Here is a 24,494-nt window from a genome sequence, read left to right as displayed (position 1 = left end):
AATATCAATAAAAAGGTGCAGATTTTCATTGGCATACTGTTGAGCGTTTATGACCGTCATGCTCCTTTCAGACAAAAGAGGATTTCAAAACCGAGGGCATCATGGTTGACTGATGAACTCAGGGGGTTGATGAGGCAGCGTAACTACGCGTTAACTGCATTCAGGCGGTCTGGCTCTGTGGAGGATTGGAATAGGTATAAGAAGTTGAGAAATGTTACTCTGGCTAGAATAAGGAGTAGCAAGAAGTCATATCTTATGGCTGCTGGTTCCAATGGAAATGAAGCTGCTTGGAAGGCTTTGAGGTCTCTGAACGTGAGCAAAGTCAAGGCTGGGGCTATACCGGATAATTTGAGGGACGCGGATTCGATCAGTGATTATTTTTCGGCATTTAATGACACATCAGGTGATGGTGCATGCGCTGATAAGATTTCGTATTATAACAACAATTATCATAGAAATGAGCTATCATTCTGCTTGAGAATTGCAACGCTTGAAGAGATAAGGTTCATCTTGACTGGCCTTCGAACTAGAGCCGTAGTTGACGATGGTGTTACGCTGGATATGCTTATTCATACGTTTCCAGTAATCGATTCGTATTTTCAGCATCTATTTAATAGCTGCATACTATCCGATGTATTCCCTCTGCAGTGGAAGTGCGCCATTGGTATTCCGCTTCCGAAAACAATGGAGCCTTCATCCTTTTCTGATTTAAGGATCATTAGTATTCTGCCACTCTTGTCTAAGGTTTTGGACCAGTCCGGCTTTCGCAAGAATCACAGTACTGCCACTACTCTAGCATCGGTCACAGATAAAATATTCCATGATCTTCATATAGGTTAGTCTGTACTTCATGTTTTGCTTGATTTTTCGAAAGCATTTGACACGATAAATCATTCCCCCTGTGTGCCAAGCTGAAGTATTTTGGCTTCTCCACCTCAGCGATTTCGATGATAAAGTCATTCCTAACTTACCGAAGTTTTAAAGTAGTGGTGGACGGCGAATGTGCGGCACCGAAATCCATCCGGACAGGCGTTCTACAGGGTTCCATATTGGGGCCATTATTGTTCATTATTTATGTGGCTGATATTTTTTCCCACTTGATATACTGCATTTCTGAGGCATTTGCAGACGATGTTCAGTTGATATTCCGATTCAGTATGAATGAGTTGAATTTGGTTTCGGCTAGGGTTAATCAAGACCTTGAGACCATTCTGCAAATATGTAAAGCTCATAATCTTTCTATAAACTCGTCTAAGACAAAATGTATTGTTTATTGTAAAAGAAAAGAAAGGGATATAATCAGGGACAGCTTACACCTCTACATCAACGGGGATAGGTTGGATATATGTGATGGCGCCAGAAATCTGGGTGTCTACTTCGATGAAGATTTGAGATTTCGTAGACATGCTTCACATCTAGTTAGGTCGGCGTTTTATAAGCTTAGGTTTCTGCCCGTAAATATTTGACCTTTCAAATGAGAAAAAATTTGTCAGAGGTGTTGGTTTTGTCAACCTTCAACTACTGCGACATAATTTATGGACCCGGTTTAGATGCTTTCCATAAGAGAAGAATTCAGTTTGTGCAGAATTGGTGTTATCGATTTGTGTTTGGTCTAAGTAAATTTGATCATGTGTCTGATAAAATAAAGGAATTGGGTTGGCTAAGGATGGAAGGTAGGGTCAAGTTACACATAGGATGTTTTGTGTTTAAACTCATGAGGAGTCCAATAGAGAACAGGATCATGGATCATCTGATTCCTAGATCCAGTGTTCATTCCGTCAATATCTGATACCCGTACAGATTGTCAGTTCCTGCTCATCGAACGGCTGGGTTTCGTAGGTGTTTTTCTTATAATGCTGTCAAAATAGTAAATTCATTTGATGTGGATTTTAGAAATTTCACATCATTCTTTGCATTCAAGTTTCAGCTGAAGTCTTTTTTATTTTCTAGAGAATGAATACATATTTTTCGTTTGTTTTATGTTTGGATGAGGTATTAATATTTTTGATTGTAGTTCGAATTGAATTAGACTTTTTTTGTTCTTGCATCGAGCTTCATTGCTTTATTTCCTTGGGGCTGTTAATAATTAGTTTCATCCGATTTATTAAATATGTGCTATGTATTTTTAATTTAGTACCATACATTAGAAGAGTAGTCTTTGCAACTAAACTTCGCTTTGGCATCTCTTCTCGATTTATGAAAGTTGTATATAGTATTTGTATCTTTGTTGAATTGAGCCAATAAAGTCAATTTATTATTATTATTACGGAATGCAGCACTGGTTTCTACAAAGAAGTGAGAGATTAGCATCCGCCCAAAACCATCGATACTTTCTACGTTACGTGGAAATAGACCAAGAAAGGAAGTATTAGTAGAGGGTACAATGTACTCTGCACCTTTCAGTTGCATGAAGAAGAAGGCTTGGCTTGGGTAGGTCGTGCAAGTATCTAAACACAGAAAGAGAAAATAATGGCAGATCTTCAAACAACATTTCCCGGACAACCTTTTACTGTGGAAGCTCTACAAGTTCGACAAGGTGCCTCTAGTATTTCTTTCAAGGTAGGTGCAAATATTTCCTCACTCGAGGACCTCTATAAAGGTGAAAACTGGCCAGAGAACATTACAGTGAGAAAGTTCAAGTTTCCCTTTTGGAGACAAGAAAGAATCGGAAATTTCTAGAGAGAAATACTTCATTGTAACAAATTCTAACTTACAATCAATACGCAACCAAATTGACTTATCTATATTGAGACGAAGAAAAATATCGGTTACTTGTTTAACACAACACTGTGTCTCTGAAGATGTTATTTAACGATTGGCACTTGAGGAGTATGTATTCTTCCTACAGAAGTAATCTTATTTCTGTAGAATTCAAACTATGGTGGAGCCGCTGTGATTTTAGGAGATGATATTCAGTTTTCCCGAATTCCTGGTATCAGAAAAATGTCAGGGGAGAATCATATTGAAATGGCGGTAATGAGGATACCGAATGAAAAATTAGTTCTGTTATCCGTATATAGACCTCCAGCAGGAAATGTTCAGATGTCTTTGAACTCGCTGGGTGAAGTACTAGACAAGTTGTATAATAAGAAATTATATGAGATAGTAATAACAGGGATTTTAACATTGACTTTATCAAACCAAGCAGTGACAAGGACAATCTGGTTGACCTGAATCTTATGGCCTAAATCCAGTGTTCAGTGAGCCCAGTCGCGTTATGCGGAGATCTCAGACATGCATAGATAACATCCTTCTCAACACAGAGTCATTTTTTCATAGAACCAAAACACTAGATTTGCATTCATCAGATCACCGTGTCCATAAATTACAACTAATAACACATGCACGAATTCACAAAAACAAAATTTCTCATCTAAGACGATCATATTTCAAGGTTTGAAAATCGAATTGCGATGACTCAGTGGGATATTACGATGGATACTGAGGCTGAGACGAGTTATAATAAGTTTCAAGAGGCCTTTCCACGGTGCTTTAGCGTTTCATTTCTTGAATTATGAATCAAATACAGGTCGAATAACACGCATAGAAAGAAATATATGGGATCGAATGTAAGTAAAACCTTGAAATCAGCCATTGAAGCAGCGGAAACCATCCACTAGGTTAGGAGGGACGAATGGTCCAAACAACTCTTGAAAGACCTCAAGCAATTCTGACAGAAAGGTACACTGAATGAAAACAAAAATATAACAGCGAATTCATTAGTGGTGTAGAAAATAAATCAAGAGATCTATGGAAGGGAAGAAGAGGCACGGGGATCGGGTAGTCCCAACTGTCCTCTGATGATAAGGTAGGATCTTTCTCTGATATCGGAGATAGTGGAAAGTAGATCTTCTATGGATCGGATTCTGACTTTTCCATTTTATTCCAGAACTATCGAGGAAGAAGTTCAACGTCCGCTCAATGTTCAATTTTTCAACTGACGTGCCTGAATTCCGTAGTATTGTGAAAGGTCTCAAGGGAAAATTAACGCGAGATATTTATGGTATGAATACCTCACTACTGAAAAGGATATTTCCATTTGTGGAAGATATAAGGAGTACAGTGTTCAATCAGTGCCTGCAACAGGGGATATTTCCAGAGAATTTAAAAAAAGCCACAGTTGTACCACTCTACAAAAAAGGAGATGCCAATGGTGCGGACAACAACAGGCCATTTTCCATTTCCATTCTGCCCGTCTTCTCGAAAATCCTCAAAGAACTCCTGAGGAGAAGGCTAACAGCGTTTTTAAAGAGTAAAATGTCTCAAGTGAGGATCAGCATGGTTTTTCTACTGGCAGATCGACTACTACTGTATTTACTAGTTTATTAGATTTACTAGATGATTAATGCGAAGTGCTGTTATTGACTCGAAGGGTGAAGAAACTACCTACACTACAGAGCGTGAGGATCTACAGGGCTCAATTTTGGGGCCGGTGTTATTTATTATATACACGATTGTCTCCCTCGGAATGTCCCTGTCAGTGAGACTGTTCGCTATGCTGACGATACCAATCTGTTCAACAGAGCCGATTCTGTGGAGTTACTTAGAGATGCGTCTTCAATGACTATGCTGGCTGCACAGGGATGGTTTTCTGTAAATGGTTTCAAATTAAATATAAATGAAACCCAGATTCTGAGATTTGGAGGCCACATGGATCACGATTCAGAACATATGAAATTACTTCGAAAGAAATCTCTCAAGAAAACCCTATATGTCTGAATTATCAAGATGGTTATCTACGGCCATATACAGAGAGTTTCATTGGTAAATGTACATACGTTAACCTGAGGTAGAGCTATCCTAGGTCTAATCTTCCCCATAGCCGAGATACAGGATGGTTTATTAATTCACCAATATTTTCAAATCCTTATAACTATTGAACCACTCATTTGATTGATATTTGGAGCGCACAATTCACTCCGTTAGGTCTACCGATTATTTCATTCATTAACCAATGAAAAAAATCAGGTCTGTATTTGAGAGATATGGGACTTTTCAGAAGCTGATCTTCAACACCCTTTATAGTGTATGGAAATTGATCGATTTCTTACTGTTACCTAAGAACCAGCGAACCATATTAAAGTGCTATAACATTTTCGCGTTTGAAAATAATTTCCTTTATTAGCAAGGAACCGAAATAGCATTGACAGTGTTCGGACAAATAATAAGAAGAGAACAGTGTCGAATAACTTCGATTGATTTCAAAACGATTTTTTGAGTTTGGACTTCAACGATTCAATCACTTAACCTCAACATGGATGTGAATCGACTATAGAACGATGAGTTGACTTATGAATTACAGCTGAGAGGATAAATAATACCCAGCACAGTAATGCTAAAGAGAAGTCAATCACGACAGGTATTGAAATTAAATCTGCATCTGCAACGAACTGCAATGAACCCGGCACTGGACACCGAGGCATGTCAAAATAAACTCACTGATTTACTAGGAGCCATACAAATCTTCGACACTGGGAACACTACGAAGAAATATGCCCGGATTTCAGCGAGATTGATACAAGTTTAAGGGAGATTGAACTTTATTAGCACACTTATGAAACTGAGTCACAGATAAGAGAACATTTGGGGAAGACCACAGCTCGGGCCTTGAGTTCCTTGAAGGCACTGCTGACTGCTGACAGACAGCAACCATAAAATCGACCGGATGTATCGCTTCTGGCCGTGTAGGTTTCCCAGTCATCAGGGATGTCTCCCATTCAAACAACCGAGGTAGCACCACTGGAGACATCACTGATAGAATTGGACGCTGATTTGCGTCCACTGCTAACTGCTCCGGTCCCTCATACTTTGACACCTGCAAACAAGTCAAAATTAGTATATGTTCTAAATGAAACGAAACAGGAATGTGATGAATTACCGACTGTTTCTCAACTACATCGGCAGAATATGAATCAACCAGAAGGGCCAACTCATAGTCGATGGACTAGTTCTATGAGAAGGGTATTCCCGATATGAATAGAACAATGAGGAATCTGAACCAACCAAGTACACCGACAACTGCCCAACAGGGATCTTAACCACGACCGACACTAACTTCAACCATCATCATCATCATCATCATCAACCAGCCCTTTGCATCCACTGCTAGATATAGTACTCCCCCATTTCTGCCCACTGTCCTTCATTTTGAGCACTATGCATCCAGTTTGTGATCATCCTCTTGATGTCGCCAGTCCATCGCGTGGGAGGTTTTCCCCTGTTTCTTTTGTCGGCTCTTGGTCTCCACTCGAGCAGCCTCTTTGTCCATCATCCATCTATCATCCGAGCTACATGCCCAGCCCAGTTCCACTTGAGCCTAGCTATCTGATAGATAACATCTATGACTCCTGTTCTCACCCGTAAGTCCTCATTTCTAACGTGGTCACGAAGTTACACACCGAGCATCGACCTTTCCATCTTGCGTTGCGCAACTCTGAGCTTCTTAACAGATGTGACAGATGAGAGAGTTGAGTTTTCGGCGCCGTAGGTCATAACCGGCAAAATGCACTGATCAAATACCCTTCGCTTCAGACAAACCAGGAGATTACTCTCAAACACACCCACAAGTCTGCCATACGCAGCCCAAGAAAGCGTTATTATTCTTTTCAACTCGCACGTTTGGTTGTCTCTCGAGATTCGTATTTTATGACCCAGATATATGTATCTATCCACCAAATCCACATCATGGTCACCGATGGCAATATTTGCACTAAGGAGCAGATTCGTCATGAATTTTGTCTTAGATATGTTAATTTTCAGCCCAACCTGAGCACATACTTCCCGAAGATCTTCCAACATTTTCCTGATATCTTGTAGGTTGTCAGAGAACAGAGCTATATCATCCGCGAAGCGCAGATTTGCCTAGTTCAAGCCATCTATATTCAAGCCCTTTCCGCTCCATTGAAGCATCTTGAAGACGCTCTCCAAAACAGCAATAAATAATTTAGGTGACATAGTATCCCCCTGTCGTACTCCTCTACCGATTCTTATAGGGTTGGTGTTTTCGTGCAATCTAACCATCATGGTAGCATTTTTATATATATTATATATTACTTGCACTTTTGTAAGGAGTCCAAGACTGCACACAACTCAACAGTATCAAAGGCCTTGTGGAAGTCCACAAAGGCAATGATAAGCGGCCTATTATATTTTATGGATTTCTCGATCACAGTTTTGATGCTCTTAAGATTGTCATTGGTTCCAAAACCTCTGCGGAACCCAGCCTGTTCTATGGGTTGATAAAAATCTAATTTGTTCTCTAAGCGTGCAGTAATAATTATCGTAAAGAGTTTATAAAGATGGCTGAGTAAGCTTATTAGTCGATAGTTTTCCAGTTCCGCTGAATCTCTTTTTTTGTGAATCAAGATCACGATGGCGTTGTACGACTTCTCTGGTATGGTGCTGTTAAAGAGACAGAGATTAAAAAGCTTCGCTATTTTCTTGAGTAGACAGTGACCACCTATCTTAACTGCATCGGCAACCACACAGTCCTCTCCAGGGGCTTTATTGTTTTTTGTTTTCCTCAGAGTCAGCTTTATTTCGCCAGAGTAATATCAGGCATTTCTTCTGACCCTTGATTAAGGATGCCTTCTTTACTCGTCAGTATCTCTAATTCTGTTCCTGAGTCTGAGTTAACTTCATTCTAGCTTTTATATAGAAGGTGGTAAATGTCCTCAACCATCCTCAAAATATCATCTCTGTTGTAATATGCCCGTTTTTGTCCTTCACCTTCGTCATTTGCTTCTTTCCAGCTTCCAATCCTCTACGTAAGACCTTCATGCTTTTGTTGCTTTATATTGTTTTTTCGATGTTATCTTGGTTGTACGCTCTAATGTCGCGTCTGATAGCTTTTGATACCTCTCTGTTAATCTGTCTTAGTTCTTCAGCAGTAGTCATTTCTTCACTTCTCATGTAACTTCTTTGTTTCATTTTCCACATAGTGCCTTCGCTTAATTTCGATTCTTTCTTGGTTGTTGGGCAATATATATTTTGACTCTCTATCAGAGCAGTAGTGATGGTCTCGTTCAGGACATTGATATCCTCTTCTAGTTCGGTGTCATCCAGCCTATTTGAGATGTATAGGTGGAAGCAGACCATGTCCAATGAGCTCCTCCATGGTATGTCGCTGTTAGTCTTCTTGATCAGCCTATGCCGTTCTTTACCGACGTCAATCATTAATTTAGCTCTCACAATCCTGTGGTCACTTCCGGTGGATACCTTGTTCAATACTGACACGTCTTTAACTATGTGACTTTTGTCGGTGATTATGAAATCTATTTCATTTTTTGTTCTACCATCCGGACTCCTCTATGTCCATCTACTATTTGTTCTCTTACGAAAGAAGCTATTCATTTGGAATAAGTTGTTTTGCAGCAGGAAACCAAGCAATGTTTCACCTCTCTCTATCATTTCTTCCCTCCAGTCCATAGTTTCCCAATGAGAACTCAGCAACATCCGACCTCGTTCCTACCTTGGAATTGAAATCACCACATAGAATAATATAATGTGCCTGCTGATCGCTGAGAGCATCTATGATGTCGTCGTAAAACAAATCTACTTCTTCGTCAGTATGATCCGAAGTAGATGCGTAAACTTGTATAATTTTGATATTATATCTTGTGTTGAGTTTAAGGACAAGGCTTATTACTCTTGTGGAGGTTTTCTTCAGAAACAAAATGCTTGTTCTGTGACGATTAACTTCAACCATACCCAGCCATAAATGGAATATTTGCTTTGATGCAACTGATAGTGTAACTCGATTTATATGATTAACTACTGAAAAGGGGAAATTTTTTTGAACTGCTGCAATGGCAAATAGAGCACTATACGAAACCACCGGCTAACACTAGCCTCATTGACGAGCCTCATCTCACGTACCAGCAGCCTCGTCAACGTTACTATCAGGCCAATCTCACTGTCGTGGTGGAGGACCCGGCAACAACACCGCTTCCAACTCCAAAGCAGAAATCGTCAGGACCGGTATTCACACACTGTAGACTGAAAAATAGAAAATTTTCTGGACCTGGTCGCCTCCATCTGCGTTCGAAGCCACCGGAAAATTCGACCATCAGAACAGGAAATAACACCCGACAAGATACAGTACTTTCGATGCGGAGGATATGGCCACTTACGTAGAGACTGCCAAGGGACACTGAAACTGTTTTGTCGATGTGAACGAGAAAATATCCTCCCAAGACACTTCTATGCTAATGTCCTGAGAAATGGAGGGGAACTGCACCGTCAACATCAACTGGAATCCTAACTACACTGATTCCCATCGTTAGCAACGACAACTGGGCCCTGTTAGAAGTGCACATCGATAAAAAGTTATTCCATGCACTGATAGACACTGGTTCGATCAAGAGCTGCTGTAGTCAGAAGGTTGAAAGATGTGCGAAAGGAATGGAATCAAGGGAAAATAATCAACCATGGAATCTGTCATAGTAGCGAATGGCCAAACTTCAGCCACGCCAAAAATGTACCACCTAGCGATGGTGATAGCCGATTATGCCCTGATGAACATGGGATTCTTACAGCTACCTAACCTGCCAGTCGACTAAATGCTGGGAATGAATATACTGAAGACCTGTAACTTCTTTCTGGGCATCAAGAAAACGAACTGTTTTCTGGAAGAACGACGGATCTCCAAAGATTAAGAGGTTGATCAAGAGGCTGTGTAGGTGCAGACTTCTGGAGAACACCTCCAGTATCGAAGAGGACTTCAGAATAAGCCTGCTGACAGCCTGCCATTGGATCTACTGCCGGCGATCACCTGTCCTCACCTGGAGGAGAAGGAAAAATAAAATTCAGGAAGTGGAGAAACTGCCCAAATTACGCCATCATCGATGAAAAACTGCACCGTCATTTCTGGGACTCATCAGACGTCAGGAAATATGGAACTGGCCAACCCTGGAAACTGTGTGTACCCACTGAGCAACGGACAAAAATACTGACAGAGAACCTAGACACTGAACTGGATGGTCATCTGAGAAACGCCGAGACAATTGCAAAGATATTCCGGAATTACTACTGGCCTGGCATGTTTAGAGACGTCGCAAAATACGTCAGGAATTGCACTTCGTGCCAAAAGAATAAAGTTCCTAAACAGTAAACTGCCGAAAAGAAGCACACCGAACACAAAATGACCGCCAGAACAGGTAGGAAAATCACCGTTTCAAACAAATCTCATGTTTCAAATAAAAACTCACCGTCCCTCAGGAACGTCCAGCCATACAGTCAGGATCATCAGATGCGCCGCCTGATGCCGAGATGCGGAGGACCCTTTCCAAACTGTGCAAGGGAAGGCCCTTGTTATTCTGTAGCCACTGCGTTTTGCTGAGAACGCAAACACGACACTGTAACTGCCCGAAAGATCAACATGATGCCAGCACCTCCTCGAAATACCACCTATCGACCATCACCTCCGACAATAAGACATATGACGTTAGAACCACTGGCTGTGCGTCCAAGACCCCAATCTCAACCTGTGGACAGAAATTCCACGGATTAAATAACGAAATATTAAATATTGGGATATTGAATACCGGAATGTTGATACTGGATGGAGTAAAGCTGTTAAACCATTTTAGGGAGGTAACTCCGTATATGAGCCTTGGCTTTCTTTGAGTAAGCTCACCAACAATGTCATGAGAAACGTAAAAACTAACCAACCTGTCCTCCAAGATTGTGCTAGAACTGTTTCTTTTATTTGCCTCTACTGACATATTCTTATACTATATTTAAATTTTTTTCTCTTGATAGAAAGCATTACTGGGAGGACCGTTACTGTGAAAAATATTACTGAGAGAAGCATTACCGAGAGAGATGTAATTGAGAAAAAAATACTGGGAATGAAAATTTCTGAATTCCGGCTGTTTACATTCCCTGTGTTTACAAACTGTGTGAAGCAATATAGGGTTTAATCCGTTACTGAGATCAGGACAATTTATTCATAAATAGGTTCAATATATACCCGTAATGAAGCTGAATAGGGAATAATAATTCCAATCACTGGTTAGTGAGTTCAGGGATCTCCAAGTCATTTAGTATTATACGATAAAAACCCATTCCGGTCACTGGTTATTAAGTAATCTGTAAATTAATATTTTCACTCTCTGACCATTCCAATTATCCAAAACTGGGCCATTTTCAAATATATGACTGTTCTGATACTACATTTTCTATAGATTCACAGGCATACTCTAAGATACTAGATACTCACCGAGAGAGATGAACACAAGAGGTAGGTAACACATCTAACACCGGACGGAAAGCTGTAGGTCCAGCCCCATTGAAGGTATGCGAACACTGGGCCCTGAGAATTTAACCCCGACAGCATCAGGGAAGAAAGTACTGTCAGAGTTGGACACTGAGATACTGGGACCTGTCGACAAGAATCCTGGTGGACATTTGAGTTCCATTTCATGTTTCATTCAAATCATTTGAACCGTATAACTGGAGAAATTTTAACTATCCTGAAAATTTCGTAACGAAGTCACTGAGTACTTGTAATTCCAAAGGTCACCTACATTCCATATTCAATGGGTTTGGAATGACTTCGACTCATCTGACTGGGAATTTCGACGGCCCCCAAAATGAGATATACTGACTCATCGATGTATGGTTATTTGAGTTACTTACCGGAGAATGGAACCATCCATAACTGACACCGAAATCTTTTCACAGACACTGGGAGCTTCATGGAAATCTACTCAACGACCCCGAGAAAGTAACTAAACCTTCCTTGAGATCACCCCGGAGCACCGAAGAATAAAACCGACGTTTAATTTTGGAATAAATTCATAAAATGCAAGTTTATTTTGTCAATTGTCATACTATCTACAAGATACTGCGCTGTAACAACTTGTTTAGAAGCGAGAAGTGAGTTATTCGAAAATACCTCACAAATACCTGTCCTGGTAAAGTTTGGCAGACTCTACGTGCAAATGGTATAGGAAATGAAATCAATTCTCATCTGTTGACTTAGATCCCCTTGTCTAATATTTCATTACCTTTGATTCTAATCAAAACAAAAATATTAAGACCGTATTGAAAAATATATATTCGTGTTCCCTACCCCACCTAGCCAAGTTTGAGTTCGGGCCTGTTGGTGTGGAAGACATTGGTGGCGACCTGAATAGCATAACAATGAAATAAGATGGAAATTACGGTATTGAAATAGTCCTACTCAAACTTACAATACAAAAATCCTTCCAGAACTCACACACATCTACCCATATCTTCAATATTCCACTCCAGACTGATACTTTTCCAACTGCGTAGAAGCGCGCCGAAATCATTCCAGTACCGAATATACCAAATGCTTTCCATCCACAAGACTTTAGGCCATTTTCTATTCTTCCACCTATCTCTAAGATCTTTGAAAAGCTGACCCACTCTCGAATTCGGACATACTTGAATGATCATTTCCTAAACAACACTCACCAGTCAAGATTCCGCCAAAAGTAGAGTACTGCCACAGCACTTACAAACATCACTGACAACATCAGTGAAAAAGAAATTGCTCACAGCTGTAATACTTTTAGATTTTAGCATGTCTTTCGAAACCATCGACTTCGATATACACTCCAGAAGTTGCAAAGACATTTACTTTAGAGGACGCGAAATCTCAGTAAGCCTGAATGATGTTGTTATATCTACTGGCACTGCGAAGTCAATGAGCAAAGCGTAATGTGTATGTGTAATATTATAATATAATGAAAATTTTTTTTATTAGGAACATCAAGGCGGTGAGAACATTCCTAGGAGGCGACGAACAGGTCCAAGGATCAGTGAGATCGCGTTGAAGAGGACCAAAGCTCGTCGAGGATCAGAGGGACCCCAAGGACCAGAAAGGATTGAGCTCTATCCTTCTAATATTTTGAATATTTGGGATTGGGGAACGTTTTCCTTAGCGGGGAGTGAGCAAGCCGGCTGCGAGGGGAGTTTTCTTTCCTTCGTGCATAAGCTGAAGACGGGGACAATAATACACGTTTGAAATGTCATTACTTTGTTGAGGCAGTTTTATAAATATTATTTTTTCCAAAAGTGATGACACCATTTTTTGCATTGATCAAAATCTAAAAAAAAATATTGTTTACAGCCATCGTTCTCAGAATCACGTGTTTTCGATTATCTGGAAAATGAATACTTTTTAGAATTTGTTTCATTGATTTGGTTCACATTCCAGGCCATATCCCCTAAAGTTTCGAAAAAAACTCTGGGAATCGGACGGAATTATTTATTCGATTTTTTGGTAAATTTCAAAAATTGAAGGAGGGTTGGAATTTTTCTCCTCGAATGAAATCCTTGGTTTGCAATTTGCTCTACCAAATTGTTCTGATGAAGAATTCATGATTTAAATGTATAATATTTATTGAATCAGCACTGATGATTTACTGCTCGTATTCCCTGAAATGTTCTTGTTTCATCGGAATACTAGTTCAGCGTTTTAATAAATATTGCAGGAAATATAAGGCGACCCATAATTCTTCAAATAGGCTCTATTCAAGTCCTAGCTTCTACACAATGATGTCCTTGGATGTTTGCCATGAACGAAAATTCGAGAGTTGTTTGTGATGTGTATCGATTATTTTAATGAGCAGTTTTATGTAGAGTAGTTTGTTGGTGGTTGAATGGAAAGTATATGATTAGTTAAACTTTTCCGTCATACACGGTATTTCAAACATCATGCAATCCAAGGATCAATAGTGGTTATGTCCTTCAAGAATTTCTATTATTATCATCGGTTATACGCCTCATATACTACTGTATTCATAATTTGTCTCTAGAAATATAAACATAATGCTTAGAAATAAGTTTTGAATTACATTTCAGTGTTTCATAGATTTAGAAGAAGATACTATATATAGTGAATATTATAAACACAAATAAAATTCAATTGACATCCCAAATTTACTGGATCAATGGAATATTTAGGCATGTCCATTCAATATTGTGTTTATTATTCTATTATAATTCATACCGAAAGCATCTGAATGATAATTATATCGATTGAATACCACCATAGGCACCATATTGAATTAAATTGTCTTGTTATTATACCCAGTCCAGTTAACTCTTGTTCAGATTCATACAGCTTTATAATTAAACCAAAACTCTGTTGGTAAATTTTTTACTGTTTGTATCCTAAATGGGCAAAAATAATAAAACGACACTGCAGATTTTACACAACAGTTTTTTCTTTCTTCTGCTGGACTAATATTCCGAAGACAATCAAATGGAAAACTAATTGTGAATTCTCTTCGGATTGGTATGTGTGGCAACAAGACTGGTAGAAAAAAATATATGCTTCTAGGCTAATCGAGTAAAAAGACAATCTATGATGGGATGCTGATGACATATTCGAAGGTGCAGTATGGAAAAATTTTTAAATGCGGAAATAATTGAGCTGAAGTTTTGTGGTACAATATATTTTATTGTGTGCGACAATAGCTTTACAGGATTGATATTTACCTATTGTGCATTGTCAATTTCTTTGCATATGGATTTTTCAAATCTGAGCCCCTGACTAATTGCTTTTTGGCGAGGCGTTATCAACCAAATTTGAAGGTGCGTAATCTTTTAAAAGATTGCGGTGTTTCATACCGGAATCACGAATGGAATCTAATGAATCCATCTTTAGATGGACGGTGTATTTGGCTGGAATCAAATTGTTTGATCCCTGCCAAATTCACCTTCCATTTTCATAGTTGAACTTGGTATCTTTGCTATAAAACGGTCGGTTTTATAACCGAAAGATGGACACGACATCAATTCTTGGCTAAACAAAGAGTCACCACAGCCTTTTTTAGATTTTATAGATTCCAAAACGTAAATTGTGACAAATTTCAGGTGGTGTTGTCTTTTATTCGAACGAATCCAAATTTCATTATTAGAGATGGTAAAACAAATCAGTATAAATTACAATGATCAAAATTACACTCAAGGAATGATTATGTTATAATCTTACTCTGAGATGATGTTGTGTTTTTTGCTTGAGTATTAATGGTGGATCTTGACATCTTCTAATCTGACACAGCCTAGTCTCCAACTCTGGAGAGCATCTAGGATTTATATTCGATCTTCTGGTAGACAAACCAGCGCCACAATTACTGCTGCACTCACTCCATGCTGTGAAGAATGATCTACAGGAAGTGGGCTGCTCTGCTGAAAAAAATAACAGTGGATTTTATTATATTCTTGTGTGGGAAAAATTTGAGAGCTCTCTTGTCCAAATCCGAGGGGTAAACCGCAATGGAATTATGATGTACCAACAAGTGGGATTCCGTGGGATTACCATAAGAATTCATAGCGTAAGATTCATTTCATGATCGCGATCTTTCCAAGTATGTGCTGGTGTTTTTCGTCAGAATAATACTTTAAAATACAACCAACATCTCTGCGTATTTTATCTTGCATTTTGCGATTTGTTTATTGTTATTGGAGTGCGAACGGAGTGTGATTATAGTTCAACTAGATTATTCTTCGAGAGATCAGTATTTCTACAATTCAAACATGTAAGAATAAATTCTTAAATTTTTCTTTTATTTGTTTATCAGAGTAGCTACGAACAGTCTTGTCCCGAATATAACCTAGAATAATAAATAATATGCAGAAGTTGAAAAAAGATGCCGCAATGTTTATGAGGGCGATTCTTCAGATCGATTAGGTATGTAGCAAAATCATCATGAATATAATTTCATGAACGTTTTCTTTCCAATTTACAGGGTGTTGATTGTTGAACTTTTTTTAAGTCAATTATTCATTAGTACCCATCTCAAATTGTTATGTTAAATATTTTCTGAAATTCAACATTGACGTTTTAAGTATCAGGTAATTGGTTCATTTGGATCTGCTAGATTGAAAAAATCATCCAGTCCAGTGGCGTCAGGAGAAGGGTGGGCCTTAACCACTGTAGAGAAAAAAAAAGTGTGGGTCTAGTCCATATTTTTTCTGTTGAAATATCAAATATTTCAGGAATATTCATAATAACAAAAAAAAATGAAGTAACTGATTTTTTTGAGACAGACATCATTGTTGGTCTTGAAAAGAGTTGTTATGAAAAAATTTGATACCCAATATCTCAGATACAAGGTATTTATGGAGCAATTTTTATAGGAATTTTTTTCACCATTCGTCCTCAAAAAGAGTGACCAGCAGAGTGCTATTATATTTTGTTTTAAATGTTCGAGTTTCCAGCCGAGAGTGATTCCATACAATAAGGTTCAATTCATTTATATCTAATTCTTGATCAAATTCAATTCTGTCCGTCCATCTGGCAATTACCTCTCGTACGGAAAATTCAAGGATTAGGGGCTCCGTAAATATTGGGGAACCCTTCGTAGGATTTTGCCCATTAAAGAACTCAACATATTTCCAATTTCAAGATTCTAGGATTAAGGCCGGTACTCGTGTTAAGGGCCGGAAATACATAATATTCACTATCATCGTGAAATGGTGATAAAGTGATTTATACCGCTAAAAATAACTTTAGACTACGACTACTCACCAATTTTCATATTTATCATGTTACCAGAACCAGACATTTCAAGAAGTAAACATGGAAAATGACATAATATTTCTGTGACTTCCAAATTGAAGCGGATATTTGTAATGTATGATAGATATAAAACAATATTTCCAAGCATTGTACAAAATGTCAAGCTGAACATATAGAATATTCAATTGAAATATTGGAACAGAAAAATCGTAGCTTTAAAAGTTATACATAACTGACCATACTCAATAGAATATTGGTCAGAATTGACGTTTTCAATCAAAAATTTGTAGTCATTAAAGTTTGAGTCAAATTGGAAATAATCTCAGTTGGTTTCATAGTTATTATTAGGTTTCATACGTCATATTCAGATTTAGAAATAGATGGTGATAAGTTTGTTATAAAAGTTAAGTTAGAAAAATAATTTCAAAATCGAGTTACAGAATCATAGACAGTTCATAAACAAAATTGAAGCATCGCAGTGTGAAATGAAATAAAATATAATTACCTTTCTTAGATAAGTTTTTCAAAGTTTGTATAAATTTCATTTTTCTTTAATAGTTAAGTAATTGGATTAGGTAGTTAGGTAAATAAGTTTGTTGTTTTGAAAAAAAAAAATAAATTGTATTTTTTTTTCTGAAACTACCTGAGAGATAGTTATTTCAAGTAGAGATTTATATTTGTTTGGATCTATTTCAGAAAATTCATACTGAAGTTTTTTATTGAATGAAAAATAACCGTATATTAATTTCTTCTGGACAAAAATCTGGTATGTAGGTACAACTAAATATCATTGAAAGGAACGAATATTTCATAATCGATCTAGTGAAATATTTATTGTAAAAGGAATTTGTATATGAATTTCTGGAATAATTCCAAAACCTCGACGACGTAAACGACAAATGTAACGTGATCTTGAATTAAGGTATCCAAAATCTCATTATTATTTCATCTACCACTTACCTTTCTGACTGTCGCACATCCATTCCCTACAGCATTGGCCCGGCAACTCGACAAGTCTGGGATGTTGGCAGGACCCTTTCGGGGAAATATGTTCTTGTGGGCATAGTGACGAGCAACCGTACGTGCCATTCTGTAACAAGACGAAACACTTAGGACAGAGCACAGTCGAAATTCAGGTACGCTTTACAGCTCTCTTTTATGTGGTTTTCAGTATCGTCTGAAAGAGTTAGACATAATAATGAAATTAATTAGAATCCTATTTTCCGTTGAAGATTTACACTATAAATTAAAATAAAGGTAATAAGATAGAGAATGTTTTCACAAGATGGTAGGTGTTGAAGATTATTATTAAAACTCCGAACAGTTTTTATATTACTATGTTCTTGCTATATCAACAGTTTTATTGCGTACTCAATACAGAAACACATCAACAATTTTCGGCGAAATATAAAAACTTAATTTCGCAAGTTCAATTCGAACAATTTACTGTGATCATAATGAGACGAATGATTTAAACTAGTGAGTCAACTGTTAACATTTGAGATACCTTCCTTCACTTAAAGCTGGTACCTATTATATTTCCACTATAACTGCAATCGATTCACTAAATTGTGAGAATTCAACATTTCCAAATGAATCTGATAAAGAAATTTTCTGAGAAAAGAGGGAATACGAACTTTTGAAGAAAGGAAGAATGACAATAAAAACAGCTATTAATGAGTTAGCTTCTTCAATAATATAAGTAATTCAATTTATTCAAACCTATTTCTGGGTATCCTTGTTGTATAGATAATAATAATAATAATTTAATAATTGATTCAAAGGGGTAGCAGGTAGGAAACCCCTAGCGATTCACCATCAGGAGAGTTGAAACGACTCCTGCCTACCGCAGATTCCAGGAGCTTCCTGACCCGGGAAGCTGAAACCTATCGAAGTGTCCCTGTCCAGGGTAACGAACAAAGCCGTGTGAAAAGCAGCTCAAGAATTCTCCCACCGAAGCTCTGCGGATCATAAAAAGCAATCAAAGGCCGTCTCCTCTACGACACGGAGCAGCCCACGAATGATGAATGACTTCGGTGGCAGAACGCCAAGGAGACGGGCGTCTGTCGAACAATATGCTACGCCTCCACAATCTCAACATTCTAGGAGGAAAATAACACGAGTTTCTCCGACTACTTAAGGTGCTGCGCAGCATCCCCAACCAGCACTCACCCAAGCAGGTCTACCAAGAAGACGCATGAAATGGACAATGAACGATCATGCGCATATGCTATGAAGTAACTAAAATGGAAGAGGATAAAATAGGCTACCAACAAAAGCTGTTTGCAGAATTCCACAGAAACTACCCCAAACTTCAAGTTCCTGAGCAAAGAGTAGTCGACCAATACCAGGTAATATTGGAAATAAACTTGTACCTGATGAGAGACTTAACTACATAAAAATGAAGCCCAGCCGAGGCTACAGAATAGGAATCTTACTAACAACGAAGCGACAATTGAAGAAAACTTCAATTGTGCTGAAAATCAACACAACATCAATACACAAATTAATACTGAGGAACAAAACAGCGGAGATTTGATACCACTAAGAGATGAGCAACGGCGGAATATACAAACTGCATCTATCGAAAACCGAGAAGAAGGTCGAAGAGATCTATTAGAGCAATTATCTATTACAATGAATAGATATTTCATAGAATTTGAGGGTACCGATCCCTTAAACCACCAATTCTTCCTAGACTGAAGACATCGAAAAATATCTCACATATTCAGCACATAATAAACAAGAGAAAATTTCTTCCGAACGACCAGAACCTCGAGTCATTGCATCTTATTACCTACTGTGCAGCCTCCACAATATCGGCAGAGATCGGCGTGAAGCCAAAACCTAGAAGTAAGCAACCAACCCAGAACAAACAGCAAAACAAACCACATCGACAAAAAAGGCTAAAAGCAAAAATACAAAGCCTCCGTCAAGATATAGGAAGGTTGACACAATTTGATTGATTGATTTATGACTCTTGAAACCTTGTGAGCAGGCGAACTGAATGCCGAGGTTATGGGTCTAATGCTTTTGTCTGCCTTATGTAATTTTATTAGACTATGTACATAGATTAGGTATTTTTGGGTTCTTTTCTTTCAGGCTGTGAATACTCAAACGGGGGATGAATTTTTGAAGAGTTGGTAGAGCAGTTCTGAGCGTCTTATTAAGCCGTGTGGTATATTTATTTAAAGGGTTTGTATTAGAGACTCGGATGTTATTGTTTTCGAAGAAGTGTCTTCTCGTTGTATTGTGATGTTGAAAGAACAACTACGACTTTTGTGATTGTTAGATCGTTAGTGTCAACCTTCGATCTGATGGATCTCAAGTTCTCAACAAATTGTCTGTTTGTGAAACCTGGTATGTGACTGTCAAGCGTGTTCAACTTTTCAACATCATTTTTTGAAATATTCACAAGATCCCCACTTAGTGTATTATAACTAGGATGTATTCTCAGCTGTAGTTCCAGGTCGATAGCCAGGGTGGAAACATCCATTCTTTGAGGTTTGGGTGCAAATTTGTGTCCAAGTTAAGTAGGGCAGTCTCACTAGTCGTGAATAGTTTTGTAAATCGTCGTGGATAGGTTTGTAAATCGTCTGTGGAAGACATATAAGGAGTTGTCAGTTGTCGACTCGCCTTCGTGATTATTGACGGTGAAGAGTTGTCGTGATGTAATATATCTTTATCGGTTATAGCTTGTGAATGGATTGTGGAGTTTTATTCTTCTTCTGTAATATGAGCCAACTTTCTAAACAGCTGATCGCTACTGAAAAGGGTTTCAACTTTAAAGGCAATAATACCTACTGCCACCCTCAATAATTTGCTGTACATGGATGATTTGAAACTGATAACAGGCAATAACAACCACCTAGAAATCATGGTCAAACTAGTTTTTCAAAAAATGTAGGAAGGGAATTTAGATTGGACAAGTGTCGTTCTCTCAGCGTAGTGCGAGGAAGAATTCAAGATGAACCGATCACTCTTGCAAATGGACAGGAAACAAATACCTTGGAATGAAACCGAACAGTTAATGCAATACTCAATATTTTCTAAATTTTATTTTTGTTCTTAATTTCAGTATATTCTTCTATATATTTCGCTACGACCGTTGAAGCAACGCGTCGGGTTTCATTTTTCATTTCCTTTTCGTAAATAAATACGCTGGAATATCTCCGCCTGCATTTGGACACATATGCGCTTTTGTATTCTCTTGTTATTTTTCCAAATTTCATATTTCACTGAGCTATCGTTATAAGAACCGACGACAATTACCAAAGAATGAAGCAAGACTTAACTAATAAGTTCGTTAGCCATCAATACATATGCATATGCATTTTCACTTCTAACATACTCATTCGGTATATTTTCATGAAGCAAAACAGTCATCGAAAACTTGCAATCCAAAATGAAAAAGCTAATGACAAAAGCAAATGAGCACCATCCGAAAAGCAGCATTGAGAGGACTACACTGCCAAGACATAAAAGAAACAGGGGTCTGACGGACATCATGGAAGTTGCTAATGGGCAGATAGAAAGCCTACGGGAATACTTCAGAGATCAAGCAAGTAAATCAGACGTCTAAAGAATACTGTGCGAAGCAGACGAATCAACACCTCTACATCTTCACAAAAAGCAAATTCCGTATAACTAGCCGTCAAACCAAGAAAAACTGCAAAGATGGAGAGAGAAGCCCCTGCATGGAAGACATTTCAACGAGGTGAACCAGGATCATGTCGACATTGAAGCGTCGAACTATTGGCTCACATCAGGTGCAATGTATCCAGAAACAAAGGGATTTCTTTTAGCTGTCCGAGATCAAGTGATCTCAACGAGAAATTACTGATCGAACACTGACGATCGATGCCGATATGGGTGTCCAATGAATGAGACAGTCCAGCATATCACGGGAAGATGTCAAATGTTTGCAGGAAATGAATATAAAGAGATACTATACCAAGAATTCGCAACTATATTAGAACTAATTCATTCTGAAAAAATGCTATACTACAAGTACCAACCGGGGACCATCCTGAATAATAAATGATGTAAAATGTACTGGGATCGTACAGTTTCGACTGATAAAACACACCCTCACAACAGACCAGTTATAGTACTAGTCGATAAGCATCAAAAGACAGCAATACTCATCGACGTAGTTAAACAAAATAAAAACAACATGCGTCAAAATGAGTTCGAAAAGATTTCCAAATATAGAGACCTAGAGTTTCAGATTAAGCGGCAGTAGGGAATGATATTCCAATTATCATCTCAACAAAACTGAAATATTACCCAAAAATCTCAAGAGAAATATCAAGCAACTAGAACTTAGTAGGTATATATGTATTATAATGGAAAAAGCTGTTCTTTTAGGTACTGCAAGGACGGTGAGAAAATTCCTCTGAGGCGACGGACAGGTCCGAGGATCGGCGGGATCGAGTGTAAGAGAACCAGAAGTTCGACGAGAACCAGGGGGACCACAAGGAACGGACACGACCGAGCTCTGCTCGGTCATTTAAAATATTTAAAGTATTTAAAATATTAAATATCTGGGATTGAGTGAATGTTCTTTTTAGCGGGCAGTGAGAAAGCCACCGGCGGGGGGAGTTTTCGTTCCTATGCGTAAAGGCTAAAGTCGTGGATATTCATTTACCATTCAATTTTATATAGTTCGCCAAAATAACTATCATTTCAAAAATTGAAACATAAAAATTCTTCTAAAGAATAAAATGGACCCTTCACCAATATTTCATTAATTTTGCTCTTGAAGTTCTTTTGCGATGAGTTCTTTATTTCAATAGGAAGCTTGTTGAGAAACTTGTTTCCCAATAACTCGCAATATTCTCAGTGTTCTTTTTCCTATGGAGTGGAGTGAGAAGATCGTTCCTGCATCGAGTGTTGAACCTGTTCAATTTCTTGACATATTATTTCCTCTGTGATTTACATATTTCAAACATACTTTGATGAGTAGACATGGAAAACCTAATATTTTATTATCTTTGAAGTCTGTTTTGAATGGAATTCTACTTGTCACTCCATATCTAATACGTGTTAATTTTATTTTGCAGAATGAAAATTTTAGAAGCATCTGAAGCATTTTCCCACAGAAAGATAATAATAATAATTTATTCATATTTGAGCCATTACAAGAACAGATATTTACGTCAGAAGAACAATAATTAATTAACATTTACAGACATTCAAATTCATCATGATAAAACTCATTTAACGAATAGTAACATTTATCCAACAATAATTTTTTAACTTTTACTTTGAATCTTTGATATGTCATATTTTTTATGGCTTCTGGGAGCGTATTGATAAGTTTTTTCCAATATAGAAGTATGCTCTGGAAATTTGCAAAATCTCTATTCTGACCATATCTTCACAACCACAAATTTTCAGTCTTCTCAAAAGGTACAGACAATTTCCGACAAACATAATCAACATACGCAGCCCAATTCAATTTATTGTCCATTGTAACTGCTAAGAACTTCACATGTATCATCACAGAACAGACATAAGAAGTTACATGTGATGGTTAGATCATTAATAGAAATAAGGAACTGCACGGATCCTTGAAGTACCCCAAATTCAACTCCTTGCTCTGTTGAAAAAATGTCAGTCCACTCGACTATTTGTTTTCTGCTCAAATACGATTCTAGCACTAGCAATGTGAGCACATTTCCCCTGAAACCACAAGCATGTAACTTTTTCAGTAAAAAATCATCGGTAACACTATCGAACATTTTGCTCAAGTCACAGTTGAGCATCTCTACAAATTCACCACCGTCCATAGTCTCTATAATTTGAATTAACGACCCAATGAGGGCAGAAATGGTACTCCTACATTTTCTTAACCATGTTTATTTTCATTGAAATATTTTTTCTTTTCCATCCAATTTAACATTCTGTTCTTTAGTATCGTCTCAAAAATTTTAGATGTGCATGGCAGAATTACAATCGGCCTATAATTCTGGAGCTATTTTGGCCCCTTTTCCTTTATAAATGGGAATTATTTTAGCAATTTTCAATTCTTTGGGAAAATAACTGGCTGAAAACATTTATTTATAATCAAAGAAATCGGTTTCTTTCCTGATATCCTTCAATATACCAACACCAACTTCAAAGTACATTCGAATAAGAGGCATGATTTTTCATCATTTGAACTCTGAATTTACGGTGTTTTATTAATGATCATTTACTTCATCAGCTTCTAGATTCGTAGATGGATTCCTTCCCCTTTTTTTAGATTTTTTAGTACATCGTATTGATTCTCATATTGCTTTCTGTTTATTTTCAGCCCTTCTCCATTCTTTTCTTTTATCGTCTTGTCTATTTAAGCTCTGTATTCCTTTTTGTAAGATTTGTATGTCCTCAATGATGAATCATCTGCTTTCACTTAAAATTCTATGAAAAGCTTCTAATGTAAACATCATATCATCGATTTTCTAAGTTTTTCATGTCAAATTTTTATAATTCCCTAATTTTATAACTTTTTCTTTCATTGGCATTCTTTGATCTATAGCCTTCGAGAGGTATTTATGGAACCAAGAGAAAGCTCCTTCTGCATCCTTCTAAACCAAACCTCATTCCAAGATATCTCTGATAAGTCCTTTTCAAGATGGTAGATATTTTTCTGTGTTATTTTTCTTTTTTTGGTAGTAATTTTTTGTTATTTCAAGGTCCATTGATAGAAGTTAAAAAAGCAAGTATTTGTGCCTTGTCATCCGACATATGGAGCTCTATTGTTGTGCATTTCTGGTAAAATGAATTTAGAAATACATAATCAATACAAGTTTTTGTTTAATTGATGCTTACTCTTCATCTGAAACTTTTTCTGGAAAAACAACAAAAGCGTCGAATAAATTTTCCACTAATTTCTTCTCTTTACTGTCTACCAAAAAAATCAATGTTAAGGTCCCATGCTATCATTATCGTTTTTCCATAAAATTTTTCAGTTATATTTTTCAACACTTCTAAAAATTGTTCCAAA

The 24,494-nt window shown here is 37.6% G+C and overlaps 2 protein-coding genes across 3 annotated transcripts in view; both read right to left on the bottom strand.

Annotated features, from left to right (window-relative positions):
- LOC123673455 (CCN family member 2) overlaps window positions 1-24,494 on the bottom strand; it is an 84,473-nt gene that overhangs the window by 6,475 nt on the left and 53,504 nt on the right. The window contains exons 5-6 of one of the 2 annotated variants that reach the window (XM_045607941.1): window positions 17,462-17,591; window positions 14,972-15,168 (exon numbers count right to left, since the gene is read on the bottom strand). In XM_045607941.1, the coding sequence (XP_045463897.1) occupies window positions 14,972-15,168; window positions 17,462-17,591 (327 nt within the window). The remainder of the gene's footprint in view (window positions 1-14,971; window positions 15,169-17,461; window positions 17,592-24,494) is intronic. The other variant, XM_045607942.1, reaches the window with a different exon arrangement.
- LOC123673456 lies at window positions 10,263-11,839 on the bottom strand. Its single transcript, XM_045607943.1, has 2 exons — window positions 11,222-11,839; window positions 10,263-10,484 (listed from the first exon to the last, which is right to left on the bottom strand). The coding sequence occupies exons 1-2, from the start codon at window positions 11,423-11,425 to the stop codon at window positions 10,374-10,376; spliced, it is 315 nt and encodes a 104-aa protein (XP_045463899.1). The 5' UTR covers window positions 11,426-11,839; the 3' UTR covers window positions 10,263-10,373.

This window comes from Harmonia axyridis, chromosome 2, assembly GCF_914767665.1.
Source record: "Harmonia axyridis chromosome 2, icHarAxyr1.1, whole genome shotgun sequence".
NCBI classification, from domain to species: Eukaryota; Metazoa; Arthropoda; class Insecta; order Coleoptera; family Coccinellidae; genus Harmonia; species Harmonia axyridis.
The sequence above is the reverse complement of the archived record's forward strand: the minus strand, read 5'-3'. Positions and strand labels throughout refer to the sequence as shown.

Coding starts and splice junctions, on each gene's coding strand:
- LOC123673456 (XM_045607943.1), bottom strand. CDS start 11,425: ATGAAATGGAACTCAAATGTCCACCAGGATTCTTGTCGACAGGTCCCA. Junction 10,485..11,221: donor TCTTGTGTTCATCTCTCTCG/GTGAGTATCTAG, acceptor TTCTGTCCACAG/GTTGAGATTGGGGTCTTGGA.